Source organism: Arvicola amphibius, chromosome 5 (assembly GCF_903992535.2).
Source record: "Arvicola amphibius chromosome 5, mArvAmp1.2, whole genome shotgun sequence".
NCBI classification, from domain to species: Eukaryota; Metazoa; Chordata; class Mammalia; order Rodentia; family Cricetidae; genus Arvicola; species Arvicola amphibius.
Window position 1 is genome coordinate 30368569 of NC_052051.1, and position 17322 is coordinate 30385890.

Sequence of the window (17322 nt, forward strand, 5' to 3'; positions counted from 1 at the left end):
TAGTTTGGGGGATAAAGTCACCCAAAATACTAGTACACAGGGAAAATTATGCCCAATAATTTAATACACTGCTGAACCCTGGGACAAATCCCACTAGAGAAGGAGAGTGCTGTGGCTTCACAAGGATTTGCAGCAAGAGCCACCGCTATTCAAAAGGCAGTATTTCCAGCATCTGGGCCTGCCTCCACCAGAATACATTTTTTTTTTCTGGTGGTTTGACCTTCTGATTGGTTAGCTAAAATCTCACTGCATAATCCTGCAGACTGAAGCAGTTATCTTTTCTCCTGTGAGGTTGTTTGCCTTTGATGATCAGTCTTATATTTTTGAAAAGGCATGCATTTTTTCCTTTCTAAAGCTGATCTTTAAATAGATATTTTGAGTACTATTGTGTTAAGAACCCTTGCTGCTCTTGTAGAGGACGTGGGTTTGGTTCCAAGCATCCTCACGTTGGGTAGCTTACAACTGGCTGTAATTCTAGTTGTAATCCAGTGCCCTCTTGAGGTCAACAGTGCACACACATCCATGCATACGTACATTGTATATACACACATAAATAAAAATAGAATAAAATAAATGTAGATATTAAATATTCCCTCATATACCTTAAATATTTTTAATATACTCTATTTCTAACCAGTTGTTTTAAACTTCCAGGCTCAACTTTAAAGAAGCTACTACACACTGGAAATTCTATTAAGGTAATCATTTTTGATGAAAGTATAATGGAATATTTCTTTAAACTTTTTTAGATTATTTATTTTATTGTAAGTGTTTGAGTGTTTTGTCTACTTGTTTGTATGTGCACCACATGTGTGCTCGGTGCCATTCTTGGGCATTCGATTGTCAGGAACTTGAGTTTTGGATGGTTGTAATTAAAGACTGTGGGAACTCTTCCAGCATGTTTCATTTGCATCTGATAACACACTTTAAATTCTCATTTACTTATGTATTTTCTTTTATTGACATCTTTTTAATCATTTAGGACAGAAAAGGAGGAATGTGTGGCTTTGAATTCTGAAGCTAGGGTAGAGACGGAAGTGAGTGTAGAGTGGAAGGTACACGTCTGTTCACTTCCGTTGGGTGCTGCTCATCATCCAGATCGTGGTGAAGGTGTGCAAGGGCGCTGAGGATTGACACAGGCAGGGAAGCTGGGAAACAGCCCCATGTCTCTTAGCCAGGTCTTCAGAGTCCCATTTAGCTCCAAAGAACATTTTGTTAACATGACTGAAATTCTGCTCTGTTATCTCATAGCGTAAACGTGGAAGGAGAATATCTCTGCCATTGCCCCTATGGACAATTGAGCATTGATGATGGCAATAGTGTTGTCTTACAGAATGAAGTGCTATTGATAGTTCAGTGGGAGCCAGGCACTGCTCGATGTGCCTTATGCGTGTTACTCACCCAGTCTTCCCATTTCACAGATGGGCAACTAAGACAGAGAGAAGTCAAGTGATTCTCCATCTATCACAGCTAGACAGCAGCAGAGGGTAAATTTGAACCTAGGCTCCCTAGCTCTAGTGCCCAATCTCTTAGCCTTTGTACTACATTACATTCTTGCTTCTTAATGAGAGAAGAGCTTGTGTATTTGATATCTTTATCCTCTCCCCTTCTCTCCCCTACTTCCCTTTCTCTTTTTTTGGGGGGGGGGGGTGGGCAGGATATTGCTTTGAAGTTCATGCTGGCCTGAAACTTGATATTTTTCTATCTCAGATTCCCAAGTGCTGGTATTACAGATGTTATACCACCATACCATACCTGTTATTCTCTCTCTCTCTCTCTTTTCTTTTCTTTTTTTTTTTTTGTTTTTTGTTTTTTGTTTTTTGAGACAGGGTTTCCCTGTAGTTTCTAAAGCCTGTCCTGGAACTAGCTCTTGTAGACAAGGCTGGCCTCGAAATCAGAGATCCGCCTGCCTCTGCCTCCCGAGTGCTGGGATTAAAGGCGTGCGCCACCACCGCCCGGCCTCTCTCTCTCTTTTCTTAAGACTGATGCTGTATTGCAAAGCATTTCTACAAATATGTGTTAAATGTTTGATTTGTATTGCTTTTAATTTTTTTTTTAGATAAGATGTGAAGGAATCAGACTGTTTCTTTTGTGGCTTCAAGCACTTCAGACAAACTGTGCAGAAGAGCAGGTGCTGATTTTCGCTTGCCTGGTGCCTGGTTTCCCAGCAGTCCTGTCATCCAGGGGGCCCTGCACACTGGAGACACTCATCAACCCTAGCCCTAGTGTAGTTGATGGTAAGCAGCATTACCAGGGCTGACATGCTAAAATAACATTTTTAATTTTTATTTTTAGATATATGTATGTGTGTTTATGTGTCTATGTGTATGCCTTATGTGTGTGGGTACCTGAGGAAGCCAGAAGAGGACACCAGATCCCTCAGAAGCTGCTGTTACAACTGATTGTGAGCCATATGTGTGCTGGGAGTAACTGGTTATGGACCATATGAAGTGGGAGCTGGGAGCCAGACTCAGGTTGTCTGGAAGAGCAGCAAGCCAAGTGTTCTTACCTTCCGAGCCATCTCTCCAGCCCCTGAAATTCCTCTTGAGCTTACCTTGAGGTTTCCTTGGTGTTGATGTTCTTGAATAGAAATTCTAATGAAGTCTGAAGATTATTGCTTGTGATTCACAGAGGACTCCTAAAGACATTTAGAATCCATAGGTTCAGCCCGAAGTACCACAGAAAAGAGTAACAAACCTGGATACATGGAGTGGTAGCATAAGCATATGATACCTGTACTTGGAGGTGGAGGTAGAGGCAGGAGGATTAGGATTTTAAGGTTATTCTTGATTGCCTAATAAGTTTGAAAGCAGCCTAGGCTATATGAGAGACTCCTGTCTTAAAAAACAAAACAAACAAACGAACAAACAAACCAGAACAAGAAAACCTGGAGCCAATTTTCTACTAAATTATAGTGAGAATATTTCTGAAGTGACAGAAACAGGAGTGGAATGCAAGGGGCAGATGTTGGCTGTAGAATGAAGTAACAAGTGTTTTGTGTCAGCTAATGAAATTTAAATATCCTCCCTACCCACCGTCTCTTGTTCTTATCACGATTGCTTCTTTAAGAGGCCATCCATCTCACTTTGCCAGCTGTGTTTTTCCATGTAGCATTTATAGAAGGACAGTAGTAGCCTCATTGGTCTATCTGTGTCCTGGAAGTGTCAGTTTTACTGTGTAACACTTCATTGCATTGGATTTTAGGCTGACAAACACAGAATTTGATGGGAAAGAATGGTACAGAGGAAGAAAAGGCTCCGGGATCTTTATACTGGGCCCTAAGCCCTAGTTCATGCTGGTTTTGGGTGCAGTTGAGCAGTTCCAGTAGATGGATAGATGTGTTGTAATAGAGACCATTTCTAACCTCCTATTTAAAATTGATGAATAAGCTGTTACTATTTTTTACCCTTTAGCAAAAATATACCCAGAAGAAATCACCCCACTTCTGCCAGCCATATCAGGGGAGAAGATTGCTGAGGACCAAACCTGCTTTTTTCTTCAAATACTGTTGAAATATATGGTTATTCAGGTCAGAGAAAAACCAAGCTGTCTCACTAATTGGTTTATTTTTGTAGGAAGGAGAATCACTGCCTCTTTTCTTTCTGTGTGTCTATATTGCTTTCGCTGGGGTGATTTTTATGTAGTGATTCATTAAAAGCAAGGCATGCATTATTGCTGGGCCACTTCAGCAAGACTTGGTGTGAGTACTTTTGTGTGAGTTATTTAAAGTATTTTTACTTAAAAACGTTATACATCATTTGGCGATTTTATACACAAATGAAGTATATTTATATTATCTTCATATCTCTTTCTGCCACCTCTTCCTGTCTCTTCTTTCCCCATCATTCTTCCAACTTCATGCTTCCTCCTCTTCTTCCTTTTTTTTTTTTTTTTTTTTTTTAAAGTCAGAGTCTCACTATGTAGCTCTGGCTGGCCTGGAACTTGCTATATAGATCAGGCTGACCTCAGGCTCTACCTACCGCTGCCTCCTGAGTGTGCCAGCTTACCCAGTACCTCCTTTTTAAAATAACCCACTGAGTACAATTAGAGCTGTTCAATTAGATGTGCTTATATGCAGGGCCATCTATCGGATCATGGGTAGCCACACTGCTGAAGAAAACTGACTCTCCTTCACCCAGCAGCTATCCTCTGTCCATTTTAGAATGTTGACTGACTTGACCCTGTGAAGGCAACCACAGCTCCTGTGACATGCCCTGCCCTGTCTAGGAGACAGCTATTTTGTCATAGTCCCTCTTGACCTCTGACATTTAGAATTCTTTTGACCTCCTTCCAAGATGTTCCCTGAGCTATGGGACAGGGGTAATACATACAGGTGTCCTAGGTGAGACTGAGCATCCCACGGTCACTTATTCTGTGTACTTTGAACAGTTGTCAGTCTCTGTACAAACCACCATCCAGCACATCAAAAAGCTTTTCTGATGAGGGATGTGAGGTGCTAACTATGGGAATAAACAAGAGTGTTTAGAAGGCAATTTGATAGTGTGTCCCTTTAGCAAAATAAGTAGGATCTGCCCTAGGGCCTGTGATACCCAGTCACGGGTTCTTGGCCAAGTTTACCATACCTGGAATTTGTATCATCTTTTGAGCTTTGCTGAAATATGATTTCATTATATTATTACCAATATTGTCATTTAAACATTTATAATAGGAATCTTAATCTAACATTATTTCATGTTTGTATGTATTAATTTAAACTGTAAATATACAAATGTTCTTTCCCACATATTATCCACAGGCTGCAAGTTTGGAATGGAAGAATAAGGAGAATCAAGATACTGGTTTTAAATTTCTTTTTACATTATTTCGAAAGTATTATCTTCCTCATTTGTTTCCATCATTTACTAAGTTAACCAATGTCTACAAACCTGTACTTGGTAAGTGCTCTGATTCCTGTGTGGATGTCATCCACAGGGAAACTGTACAGTAGATTTCATAATAATTCCTTTAGGCAAAATAGTCACACTAAGTTCATATTGAATGGCAATGTTATTGTGAGAAGATGATGTTACTTAATGAACAGTTCAATTATGTGAACTCACTAAGAGATTTTTGCCTCATGGAAATAATTGAGGCAGGAGAATTGTGAGTTAAAAGCCAACTTCAGCTACATGTAGAAATTCTGTATTTAAAAAGGAATAACAAAAAATTATTTATTGTCAATATTTTAGTCTCAACAAGGTACTCCAGGAATATAAGAAGTAGTTAAATTACAAAGTAGGGCTTATGGCAAGTTCCTATCTCAAATCCAGCCGTATAGAATTCGTATTTGATGAAAGTAATGAAGATTGAGTTTCCGAGTTCATTTAGATGAAAAGTCTTGGCTTCCTAAGTGTTGGGATTACAGAGTTGCACCACCATGACTAACTTTAGATATTTTTTGTTAAAGTTCATGTTTGCTTTTACATCTGTTCCTGTCATAAAATAACATTAAATTAGCTGTTCAAGAAATGAAGATATATTCACTATTATAGTCTCAAATAATCCTCAAAATTGTCAATGAGAGCAATTAGCATGTTGGTATACTGTTGCAGTATGTAGGCAAGAAGAGCCACCTCTTTTTATTGATATTACAAAGCAAAATCAAAAAGAATGAAGCCTTCTGGAAGATGCTATTTTTATACATTTATAGGTCATCATTTTTAGTTGCTATTCAAACAACTAAATATATGTTTATTAATTGAAACCATTCATAGAGATTATGTAATGTTAAGATTCACTAACTTAATTATGTTTTCTTTTTCTTTCTATCAGAAATCCCCCATTTGAGACCAAAGCCAATATATGTTACTGTAACTCGAGATAATGAAACAACTTACAGTACAAAAATTCCATACATGGCAGCGCGTGTTGTTTTCATTAAATGGATTGTAACTTTCTTTTTGGAAAAAAAATATCTAACTGCAACACAAAACACTAAAAATGGAGGTGATGTATTGCCTAAAATCATCCAGGTATGCCAGTACTTGCACATTAGCAAAGTCACTGACTCTTAGGACTGTAGTTCTTGTTGGTTTTGATTTACTGGCTCATTTGTCTGCGGGACTGAGGTTTCAGAAGGAGCTTTGGTCTGAAGACCTTGTCATGTAGTACTGGAATTGCTACAAGAAGGCAGTCTCAAGGGCAAGGAGAATTCTGAGAAGATAGCTCTTGTAGGTCTCCTGCCTCCCTTCTTTCTCCTTTGCTTAAGTGTTGTGTCTTCTGAGCACAGGCACAGGCTCTTGTCTTTATCAGTCACCCGTAGCTGGAAGGCCCCCAGGTTACGTAGATGTGGCCTATGGAGAGGGCTCATGCTGTCGCATATCCTCTGGCATCTCAGGAGAGGTTGTATACTAGCAGCTTAGGATCCTGGGGTAGCTATTGCTTTATGATGCTGTTCCTAGAAAGAAGTCTACCTTTATTTAAGGCCTTGATAAAAGACTTCTTAGGTTGGAGGTCTTCAGTACGTCTACTTGGTAGAGTACTTCTGTTTTCAGAACTTAGAGATCAGTCACATTACTGAAGGGTCATGGCTTTGTGTAGGTTGATTAGTTTTGTTTCTTGTTCCCAAGAACAGGGCTAGCAAGTATAGTGCACTTACTGAATATTTGCTGATATCAAGGACATTCCAGACAGTGACAGGACTTTGACCCAAGCTGGGGAAACATAAGCTGGAGGAAGCAGATCAGAGTTGGTATACTTCAAGGTCATTAGTGCCTTGATGGAAGGAGGACTATGAAACATCTAGAGCCCATGGATCTGCTGTAGAGGACTTACTGAAGACCCAGAGGGCAAACTTGTTTTCAAAAGCATCTCAGGATAGAATTATAGTAAGAACAACTGAGGGCTTACTGAAAGTTCAAAACCAAAGCAAACAAAACACTTTAATTTCATACTTTGGAAGTTAGAAGATGAAATGGAAATGGTAATGATTATATTTATTTTCTTAAAATTTTTATTTCAAATTTAAAATATGATATTCTTTCATAGGTCTAGAGTGAGTGAATTAAGTGAGGTGGCTACACATTTTTAATCCTAGCACTCCAGAGGCAGAGATAGGTAGATCTCTGAATTTGAGGCCAGCCTGGTCTACAGGGCGAGTTCCAGGACAGCCTGTACTGTTACACAGAGAAGCCCTGTCTCAAAAAACCAAAACCAAAACAGAGTAGCAACCACCAAACAAAACAACAAAAAAAGTTACTGTCCTTGTCAAGGTGATCAAAAACTGTTTCAAACAACACACAAGTTTTATAAAATATATTAAAAAATATTTTAAAGTTTCTCTTGTTTCACAAGAGAATTCACATTTTTGCTGAATATGAAGTGCTTTTGGTTTTCTGTTCCCCAAGTGAAATAATGTCCTTGTCTCGGTCTCAAACTACTTCTTTTGACAGGGAGAAACAGCAAATCGTGTGCCTTTTATACTTAGCTTCCCTAGCACTAGGTAAATCTGCTCTTACAGATTTTCTTATTTTTGTGATGTTACTTAGCTCTTTGTTACTGTGGCAAAAATACCTGAAATAGTTAAAATGTTTATTTTGGCTCATGGTTTAGAGGTTTAGTTTATGCTCACTTAGTCTTGCTGGTTTGAAATTGTCCATCAGGGATTAAAAAAAAAAGAGAGAGACTGCAAGGCTCAAGAGTTATTTATATAACTCTTTAGTTATATTAATAAAACATTACTTTTACTAATTCTGAGACAATTCTCCCAGGGATCTACAGGCTCTTGGGACAAATAAGCTGACATCCCAGCAGAGCTTTATACATTTGTTTGTTGACCCTGTTGTAGTAGTCTCTGTTGCTCTTGGACTTTGCAAAGGCAAGGAGAGGACATGCTGACCATGTCGGCAGATCAAGACAGAGAAACGGAGTTGTCGTTACTCTCAGGCAGCACCGACAAGACAACTGAGACATCCCCTCAAGAGTTGCTTTGTGGGTAGTGGGTGTCCGTATTTAGAGTGACCCTGAAAATGAGCATGTATGAGCAGTGGGGTTGAGAGGGTACCAGGGTGGTAGAGAGATTGACATGGGGAGTAAGTGACAGTCTGTGTTATGTGGATTTCTGAGCCGAGCTGTGGTAGTGCTGGCCTGGTCCTGGTAGGCATGACTGTTCCCTGATAAGGCTTTTTTATGTTCCAGAGGACTAAAAGTCGTGTCTGCTAACAAGAGCTTTGAATTTCAGCTTGAGTCTACTGGATGGGAGACAGGTTTCTTTCTGGAGCCAGTTCTTCATACTTATGCAGCCATCTTTTTAGCTCCGGAGCTTATGTTTAAATGACTTGATGCTACATAATTCTCCATGCTGTTTTAGTTATTTCATTGCTGTAATATAAGCTGCCTCAAAATGTAGTGTCTTAAAGCAGAAACCTTTCAACCTTATTTTTTTTAAAATTTTATTTTGTGGTACAGAATCTGGCTTAAAACATCTTGTATATTTTATGCACTCTTGGGTGGTGACCTTTAGCTGGAGATGGTGGTCTGGATCTAAAATGACTTCATTCACATGCCTGTTAATGCTAGTTGGAGAGAAGGCTGGCTCATCTTGAACCAGTTTACACTGTTTCACTAGCAAGATCATTGGGTTTCTTATGTGGCTCCTGGGGGCTCTGAGAACACAATGTTTTAAGAGTTGGAAAATGTTAACTGTTCACATTCTGGGCCTGGTGATTCTCGATGCTTTTGTTATAAGCAGTCTTCCAGGTTTTCACACCTCTTTGGCAGTAGAGTAAATGAGAAGTGTAGCGCTCTGGTGTGATAATGACACACATTGCATCTACACATTAACTTATTTTGTGGTTTCACAAATGCAAATTAAACTTTTTAGCTGACAAAATTTCACAGCCCTCTTTCCTGAAATAGCTTCGTAGTTTTCCTGTTAAAGTCACTGAGTTGAGAACTGATTATTTGGTTTGTTAGAAAATTGGTAAGGAGAGGTTCAGGAGTCATGTTTCCGGCACCTCACAATACCCTGTGCAAGTTGATGGTAATCAGAGTACTTGGAAAAAGCCAAGACCTGAGTCTGGGGATGTGGATCAGTGACAGAGCACAAGCCACTAGTACTGCAATATTCACAGAACCCAAAAGGCAATGAGCAAGACAAGACTCACATTTTACTTGGTGCTGGTGAGTGAGGATGTGGATTGTTTAGACATGTGATGACATTTTCCAGACTGTTGGTGGTGGTGCAGCCCAAGAAAAGGTGCCAGAGCTGGATGGTTCTGGGTCCACAGAGCAGGACAAAAGCCATTCTAACAGCAGTACCTTGTCTGACCGAAGACTCAGCAACTCCAGTCTTTGTAGCATTGAAGAAGAGCATCGAACAGTGTATGAAATGGTGCAGCGGATCCTCCTGTCAACACGGGGTTATGTGAATTTTGTGAATGAAGTATTTCGACAGGTCAGTGTGTGACATACATTCATGAAATTGAAGTAATCTTTGTTCTTGAGTTAGTCAACTTCCCATTGTCTAACACAAGCCTGGGGGCATCAACTTAAATATAGGAGGTGTATTTTGTCTCAGTTTCAGAGGTCTCAGTCCATGGTCACGTGGTCCTATTGCTTTGGGACTGTGGCAGGGTCGTATTAAGGTAGGGACAGGAAGCAGCCAAGCCTGTTTACTTTGTGGCTGGGTGTGAAAAAGAGAGAGCAAGAGACTAGAGTCTTACAGTCTTCTTTGAGGGCACATTTTGCCATGACCTATACATTAAGCCATACTTTCTTTAAAAGTTTATATCACTTCTGGATAGTGCAAGCCAGAATCAGACTACACCTGGGCCCCGGGGAGGATGTGGGCATTCCAGATCCAATTTGTAGCATTATTTATGACACAGTATGCAGTAGTGTTGATAATTTGGCCCAAATTATAGAACTAAGTAAAGGCCTTTCCAGGCCCACTTTTAGTTTGTCACAAGTTTCTATGACCCACAAAAAGTTTTTTTTAATCATTATATAATGAAGGAAAATTCAACAAATACTTTCATGTCACCATGGCAAACTCAACTCAGAGGTAGGTTGTTAACAGAGCTTTTTGTCCTGCCACATCCCATAGCTGTTTAGTCCCAAAGAAACACAACACAGTCTTAACACTAATTTTAAACTGGTTGGCCTATAGTTCAGGCTTCTTATTAACTCTTGTAACTTGCATTAGCCTGTAATTCTTGTCTGTGTTAGCCACGTGGCTTGGTACCTTTCATCAGTGAGGCATTCTCATCTTGCTTCCTCTGTGTCTGGGTGACAACTGCAGACTGAGCCTTTCCTCTTCCCATAATTCTCCTGTTCTGCTTGGCTCGCCTATACTTCCTGCCTGGCTACTGGCCAGTCAGCATTTTATTAAAATACAAGTGACGAATCTTTACAAGGTACAAGACCATTGACCCACAGCAGTAGGTGGATAGAAAGCTAGCTAGTCTTAGTACTTAGCACCAGGTGAACCCAATGTTCCCAGAGCTTCAGAGCTCACACAACCCAGAGGCTTTTTCAGAAAGTTGTATTTTCCCTGAAACATTGTGTGACATGAGTATGTGATAAAAATATTTGGAGAAAAGAAATGGATGAGAAAGGGAGTAAAGGGAGAAAGGCTTTTCATCCAGGACCGTGGAATATCATACTTCCCATAGAAAGGCGCTGGGAAGAGCTGAAGCAGGAAGCAGGAAAGAGCAAGGCAAAGAGAATGAAGAGATCAGAAGCCAGGCTGCAACTGATGCCTGAGGTTTGCAGCAGGGTTGGTGCTGAGTGGGACATGACAACATTTGGGATCAATTTTGACTGGCATTTTGTGGCTAGCCAATTCTATTACATTATCAATTTATCTTATAAGGGAAAAATGTACCGCTGAACTGCGATTAAAAGCCAGTAATCCTAGAATTTGGGAGTTGGAGGCAGGAAGACAGGAATTTAAAGCAAGCCTCAGCTACACAGCTAGCTTGAGATTACTTTGGGCTACATGAGACCTTCCTTGTCTCAGAAAACAAACTGAGTAACTAACTAAATAAATGTGTTATTATCAGAAATTGATTAGGAATCATAATATATAGGGTTGTTTAATCTTAGTTTTGTATTTAGCAAATCCTTCATCTTACTTAGTTCCACAACCTTAGAGTACAGAATACTTGCTTTGTTGTATATTGTGCCTATTTTTCTTTTTTTCTTTCTTTCTTTTTTTTTTTTCTTTTTCTTTTTTCTTATCATTGAGTGGTTTCAAGAAGGTATCCCCAAACTCACTTTCTTTGGTCCTTTGAAAATAGTGAATGTAGGGTTTTATTTTTTTGTAGTTTATTTTGTTTTGTTTTTGTTTGCTTGTACATGTAGCCAGAAGTTTAACTGGGTGTAATAATCTTAGGTTACTCTTGCACTTAGGAATTTGTAACCAGACCTCTTTCAGCATACAAATGAGAGCCAGGGAGAGTGTAAGAACTTCAGTTCTAAAGTTGAAACTTGGGGATTTGTACTTTTAACATTCTGAAAACCATAAACTTGAACATGTTTGAAGTAAGCAAGAAACTAACACCTGACAAATACATACTAGAAAAGGAGAAAACAGAATTAAAAATGAAAAATAGTAATAATTGGGATGTTTATAAACCAGAAGGGAGCTTCAGTGTTTGGTCTTAAAGCAGAATGGTGGCATCAGAAGACAGACTAAATTGAGTAAAGAAATGATCCTGCATGCACCTCAGAGTGACAGGTAAAAACTGGGACGTGTTGAATCAGAAGGCTCTAATGATCAGGCCTGGTAATTCCCTTGCTTCTCTCCCTGTTGTCTTTGCTTTCTATTCAGTGAGAATATCCTGCAAAAGCTATAGATTCTTTTTTCCCCTTCGAAAATCCTGAGTATCTACAGTATTTGTACATAGGCATCAGTTGTAGCAACACTGCCTGTGCTGGCTAGTTTTCTGTCAGCTTGACACGGACTAGAAGAGGGAGCCTCATTTGAGGAAATGCCTGATTAATGTTGGGCTGTAGGTAAGCCTATAGGGCATTTTCTTAATTAGTGCTTGATGAGAGAGGGCCCAGTCCATTGTGGGTGGGGCCATCCCTGGACTGGTAGTCCTGGGCTATATATGAAAGCAGGCTGAGCAAGCCATAAGGAGCAAGCCAGGAAGCAGCATCCTCCATTTCCTCTGCATCAGCTCCTGCGTCCAGCTTCCAGCCCTGTTTAAGTTCCTGTCCTGAATTTCTTCAGTGATGAGTGATAGGGATGCACGAGCTAAATGAACCCTTCCCTTTCCAGCTTACCTTTGGCCATGGTATTTATCATGGCAATAGAAACCCTGGCTAAGACACTGCACAAAGTCAAGTTTTGTTGCTACCTGGTGAAACCAACCGTTTCAGAGAGAAGGTGATGGGGAAAAGAAGAGGTTTATTGACAACAAGTTGGAAAGCTGGTAGATGAGGACTCTTGGGTGTTTAAAAAAATAGAAACGTTTTGTGAGGAGTTACAGGTACAAAGCTTTATAGGGATTGATTTGGGAAAGGGACATAGAGTGGACAGACCTTTGAAATTTGCAGAAATTATGAATTTTCTGTAGTTTCCTTTTCTGATGCACAGACTGTTGGTATCCATAAGTCAGCAGAGGTTCTGGGTTTGTTCTGTAAATCTAAAGAAAAGTTGCTGATTAAATAGCTTTATGTTCCATGCCATTTTAAGGTCTTTTCCTAGGAATAGCTAACTCTGCAGTTACAAAAGTGTGTGGAAGGAATCTTTCATCACAGGATAGCCAAAGGCAGCTGTCCCTGCAGAACAGGGGAAGATAGCTAAAAGAGCAACTTTCCCTGAGTAAGGTAGTGAATTGAAGCTTCCCACAAAAGAAAGAATTTAACCCAGAGGTGTCCTTTGTAGCAAAGCTGGTGGGAGACCTGCAGTAGACTGCTCAGCTGTATGGCAGCCAAGCTCAGGTGTTTTTAAGATGGACTGAAAACCATGAAGCTAGACTATTAAGATAGAGTTTCCCCTCTGTAGCATCAGTATATATTTAGTTACTATGCCTTCCTGCGAATTGGATAGTTATTGTTGAGAAGCTTCCAGTTTTAAAATTTATTTTTAAATTAAAATATAATTGCAGCATTTCCTCACTTCCCTTTTCTCTCCCAACCTCATATTCTCTTTCCCAACCTCATATCCTCTTTCCATTCCCCCCATGTCCCTCCTCCCTCTCTTTTTCAAATTGATGTTCTCTTTCTTTGAAGACCCACATACTCATGCATGCATGCATGCACACACACATGCACACACGCACATGCCTATACAAATATCTAAATACCACCTACTGAGTCTGTTTTGTTGTTTGTGTGTATATAATTTCAAGGCTGGCCACCTTATATTATATAAACAGTTAGGGTGGCTCATCCCTGGGAGAGGGTAATTCTTCCTCTCAGCAGCCATTATTTACTCGTGTGGGACGACATGAGTTTTCCTCCTTTCCAGTTACCATGTCTTTTGATGTTTCTGCTGATATTGTCATTGTTCAGGCTGCCATTTCTAGAAAATAAAATATCAAAGGAAACTTCCTGGTTGAGTGGCTCTAATAATCTTTCCATCCTTTCTTCCATGGTCTTCCCCGAGCCTTAGGTGTGAAGTTGTGTTAAAGATGTATCTGCTGGGGCTTGGCTCCCCACAGTCCACTGATTCAGTGGTATTCCCTTTTGGCTTTCTGTGATGGTGTCCATCTGATGGAAAGAGAACAGCAGCTTCCAGTTTTATAAGTACAAGGTTTTTCAGTCTGTCCTATGTAGTCTTCATATGGCTCTACCAGTTGTCTTCTGGTTAGTGTTCACGTGATGAATGTTTTTCCAACTTTACTGTCTACCTCTGTAAACATATGCTTTGGATTTTCCCTTACAAATTGCAGGTGACTTTTTTTTAAACTTTTACTTATACACAGTGCTATAACCTCTGCATTTTGGTTGCAGCTTTATCTTACTTCTATGTAACATAGTAACTGCTTTCCTTTTACTTTCTAGTTGTGCTGAGGTTTTTTTTTTTTTTTTTTGCTAGTTGTCCCTTTTTCCCCTCAGTATTTATGTACATGGTAGGTATTACATTCTCCTGCAATTGTTTAATGGCTGGCATCATGCACCTCTAACTTAAAATCTATTCTCATTTTCAACATAAGTTTAAGTTCACCCCATTTGCTCCTTCTCAGCTTATAGGACTTTATAATATATTTGAATTCCACATTATGAAATGAATGTGTTTTGCCAGTGACACACTCCTTTAATCTCAGCACTTGGGAGGCAGAGGTAGGCATATCTCAGTGAGTTCGAGGCCAGCCTAATCTATAAAGTGAGTTCCAGGACAACCATGACATTTACACAGAGACACCTTGCCCTGAAAAACCAAATCAAACAAACAAATAAAATGTATATATGTATACCATACTTTTCAGAACTGCTATTTTATATGCTACATAATATATATTTACATATATCATATTCATTTAGAATTTTACAAATGCCCTTCTTATGATAATTTTGTTTCTTGCCAATTTTCTGACCGAGGATAATTTCCTTTTAGTTCTGAAGGACAATTTTCAGTATTTTCCTCTGTTGGTAACAAATTTTCTTATCTGAAAATGTCGCTTTTGAAGAATGTTCTTTCCAGTGCTCTCTTATGTCTATCTTGGTAGCCATGTGCTCTCTGCACTTTGAGGAACATCAGCACTTGTTTCATGGTTTCTGTTTAACAGGCACAGCGGGCCATGTGGTTTGTTGCTTTGAAAGAAATATGTCCTTTTTTTTTCTTTTTGCCTCTTGACTGCTTTTAATGTTTTCTAGTTTAATTGCCTTTGGTCTTCAGCGGTTATACTGTAAAATTCTTGTATCTAGTCTACTTGCTTTTGTGATTTGTGACTGTGTGGATTTGTTCTCTCAGCTCAGCCACTCTTGCATACTGCTCTGGCCCATATTCTGTGACTCCATCTAGCTCTGCATAGGGTGACCTTGTTATTGCATTGCCTCTTTGCCTCTGCTTACTATTTACTGCATGCTAGAGATTTCCCTCATATTTCTCCCAGTTTTCACTTCAGCTGTGTCCCTTTTGCCCAGCCTGTATGCACATAGCTTTGAATTTGGATTGTTTTGTTTTCAGACTTCACTTACTTCAGGTTCTGATATTCCTGATTTATAGATTTTCTGTCCATTTGTATCTTGTCTGGTTTTTTAAATTATGATTTTATTCAAATTGACTTAGCATATTTTCCTTGATATTTAGTAGTATGTCATTTATCATATTGTCTTAGATGTTTGTAGAAATATTTTTGTGATATATATCACTTTATTTTCCGCTATACAAGAACTGTTTCTTGCTCTCTGAGGAGGGTAGTATGCTATTCCTTTATTTTGGGTTTGGATTACTGAGTTGTCTACTTTTTGTCAGAACTGATTTAATGGCCCCTGTATTTCCTTGTTTGTAAAGTTTTTCTTAAATAATGTACAATAAAAAAATGTCAGACTTCAGTCAGAGACTGGGGACTAGAGTGTTTATAGATTGAATGGACCAGTAAAGTGCATAAGAAATAGAGTAGATTGAAGGAAGAATAGAGAGGTGGGTTGGCAGATAAATATGTAATAGAGCAATTATTGTTACTGCTAATAACATCAGAGAAATAGGGATATGGCTGTTCACAGTGAAAAAATTTTATTCATGTGATATTTCTGCAATAAAATTAAGGAAGAAAATGAAACATGTACTTTGTCATAATCTCTGTGTTTATTGAGTTACATGGCAGAATATTGATTTATTCAATTTTTGTAATCTTTTGATAACACGGACACCTGTGCTCTGGAATTTGATGTGATCTGGCTGACACCTCAGGATATTTCTCTATCTTATGCACCAATGCTGAAGCAACATCTGCCCGTCATTGGGTCCTTTGTTGTGGAACTTAGGGGTGGTATTTTAAAAATATGTTGGAATTACTGTAGCTCATTTGTCCTTGTCTGTGTCATTCAAACAGTCATTTGAATATGGGTGGGGGGCAGCCCTTCCTGCCTACCTTGCATTGCAGAAATAGAACCTAAATCGGAGATGCAAAAAACAAATGCATTTCTTCTTCAAAGTCATTTTTTTCTGTCTTTTTGCATTAAATTATAAATATATAAGGAGATTCCTTAATATTAAAGGGTTCCTTGACTGAGAGATGCCTCAGTTAGTATACTGCTCAGATCCCCTGCATCCATGTAATAAAATGTGGTACCATGTATCTATAATCTGTGGCTTCTTGGTCAGCTAGTCTAGCTAAGTTCCAAGTTCAGTGAAGGATCCTGTCTGATAAAATAAGACAGTGAAACAGTCAAGGAAGGTATCCAGCATTGGCTTCTGGTCTGTGCTTGCACACAGAAAGTATTTTTAAGTTCCTATAAATGTGCACAGTATTACAGGTGGCCAGTCTGGTTAGCATATGTGGGAGTACTTGTTCTGATAATACAGAAATCTGTCTGGGAAGGAAGTAGAGGAGAAAGGTGGGAAGAAGGAACATAAGTGGGATGAAAAAGAAGCAAGAGATGAAGAAAAAGGCAAAACAAGCAAGAAGAGCCCATATTTGTAGCCATCTCCAACTTCTGTGGTGTTAACTAACCCCACCATGGCCAATTTAACTCCACATCTGAGTGCAGAGCCTAGAGCAGGTAATGTAGTCAGCTCCCGTGCCTGCCATAGTCTCTTTCTGGCTTTACAAACCATTTCTGATTTTTTTTAAAAGGAAACTTAAAAGTTTAGTTATAATTATTTTATATAGACAGTTAAAATACCTATGCAGGTATTTTAACGCTATCCAGAATATAGAGAAATCTATGAAACATCATCATTTTTCTGTTCCAACTATAACAATGTCTTTTTCTTCCAGATGAGTGGTATGTAGAAAGGTATGTATGTGGTCTCTGTACAAGTTAAATGTTTCTGAAATTGGTAATAGAAATTTCTTTGGTTTTATGATGGTCTGAGAGTGCGGCATTAAAGAGTGTTTTGTTTTGTTTTTGTTTTTTCAGGCATTTTTGTTGCCTTCCTGTGAGATATCTGTAACAAGAAAAGTAGTTCAAGTATACAGGAAGTGGATCCTCCAGAACAAACCCGTGTTCATGGAGGAACCAGATAAAAAGGATGTTGCCCAAGAAGATGCTGACAAATTAGGACTTTCAGAGACTGACTCCAAGGAGGTAACATTATCACTCAGTCTCTGAGTTGAGGGTACATACCTTGTAGAAGGAGCTGCGGGTTGCGTTCCTGCACGGCTCCCACAGGGCTAGCTTTACATCTGAAATAATTACATGGAAACTGTATTCATTTAAACACTGCCTGGCCCATTAGTTTCAGCCTCTTATTGGCTAACT

General features: G+C 39.2%; 1 protein-coding gene across 3 annotated transcripts in view; it reads left to right on the forward strand.

The window, feature by feature from the left end:
- Ralgapa2 (Ral GTPase activating protein catalytic subunit alpha 2) overlaps positions 1–17322 on the forward strand; it is a 264147-nt gene that overhangs the window by 56217 nt on the left and 190608 nt on the right. For all 3 annotated transcript variants that reach the window (XM_038329480.2, XM_038329479.1, XM_038329481.2), the window contains 7 exons: positions 655–698; positions 2060–2237; positions 3414–3529; positions 4757–4895; positions 5773–5972; positions 9167–9394; positions 16981–17148. In XM_038329480.2, coding sequence (XP_038185408.1) covers positions 655–698; positions 2060–2237; positions 3414–3529; positions 4757–4895; positions 5773–5972; positions 9167–9394; positions 16981–17148 — 1073 coding nt within the window. The remainder of the gene's footprint in view (positions 1–654; positions 699–2059; positions 2238–3413; positions 3530–4756; positions 4896–5772; positions 5973–9166; positions 9395–16980; positions 17149–17322) is intronic.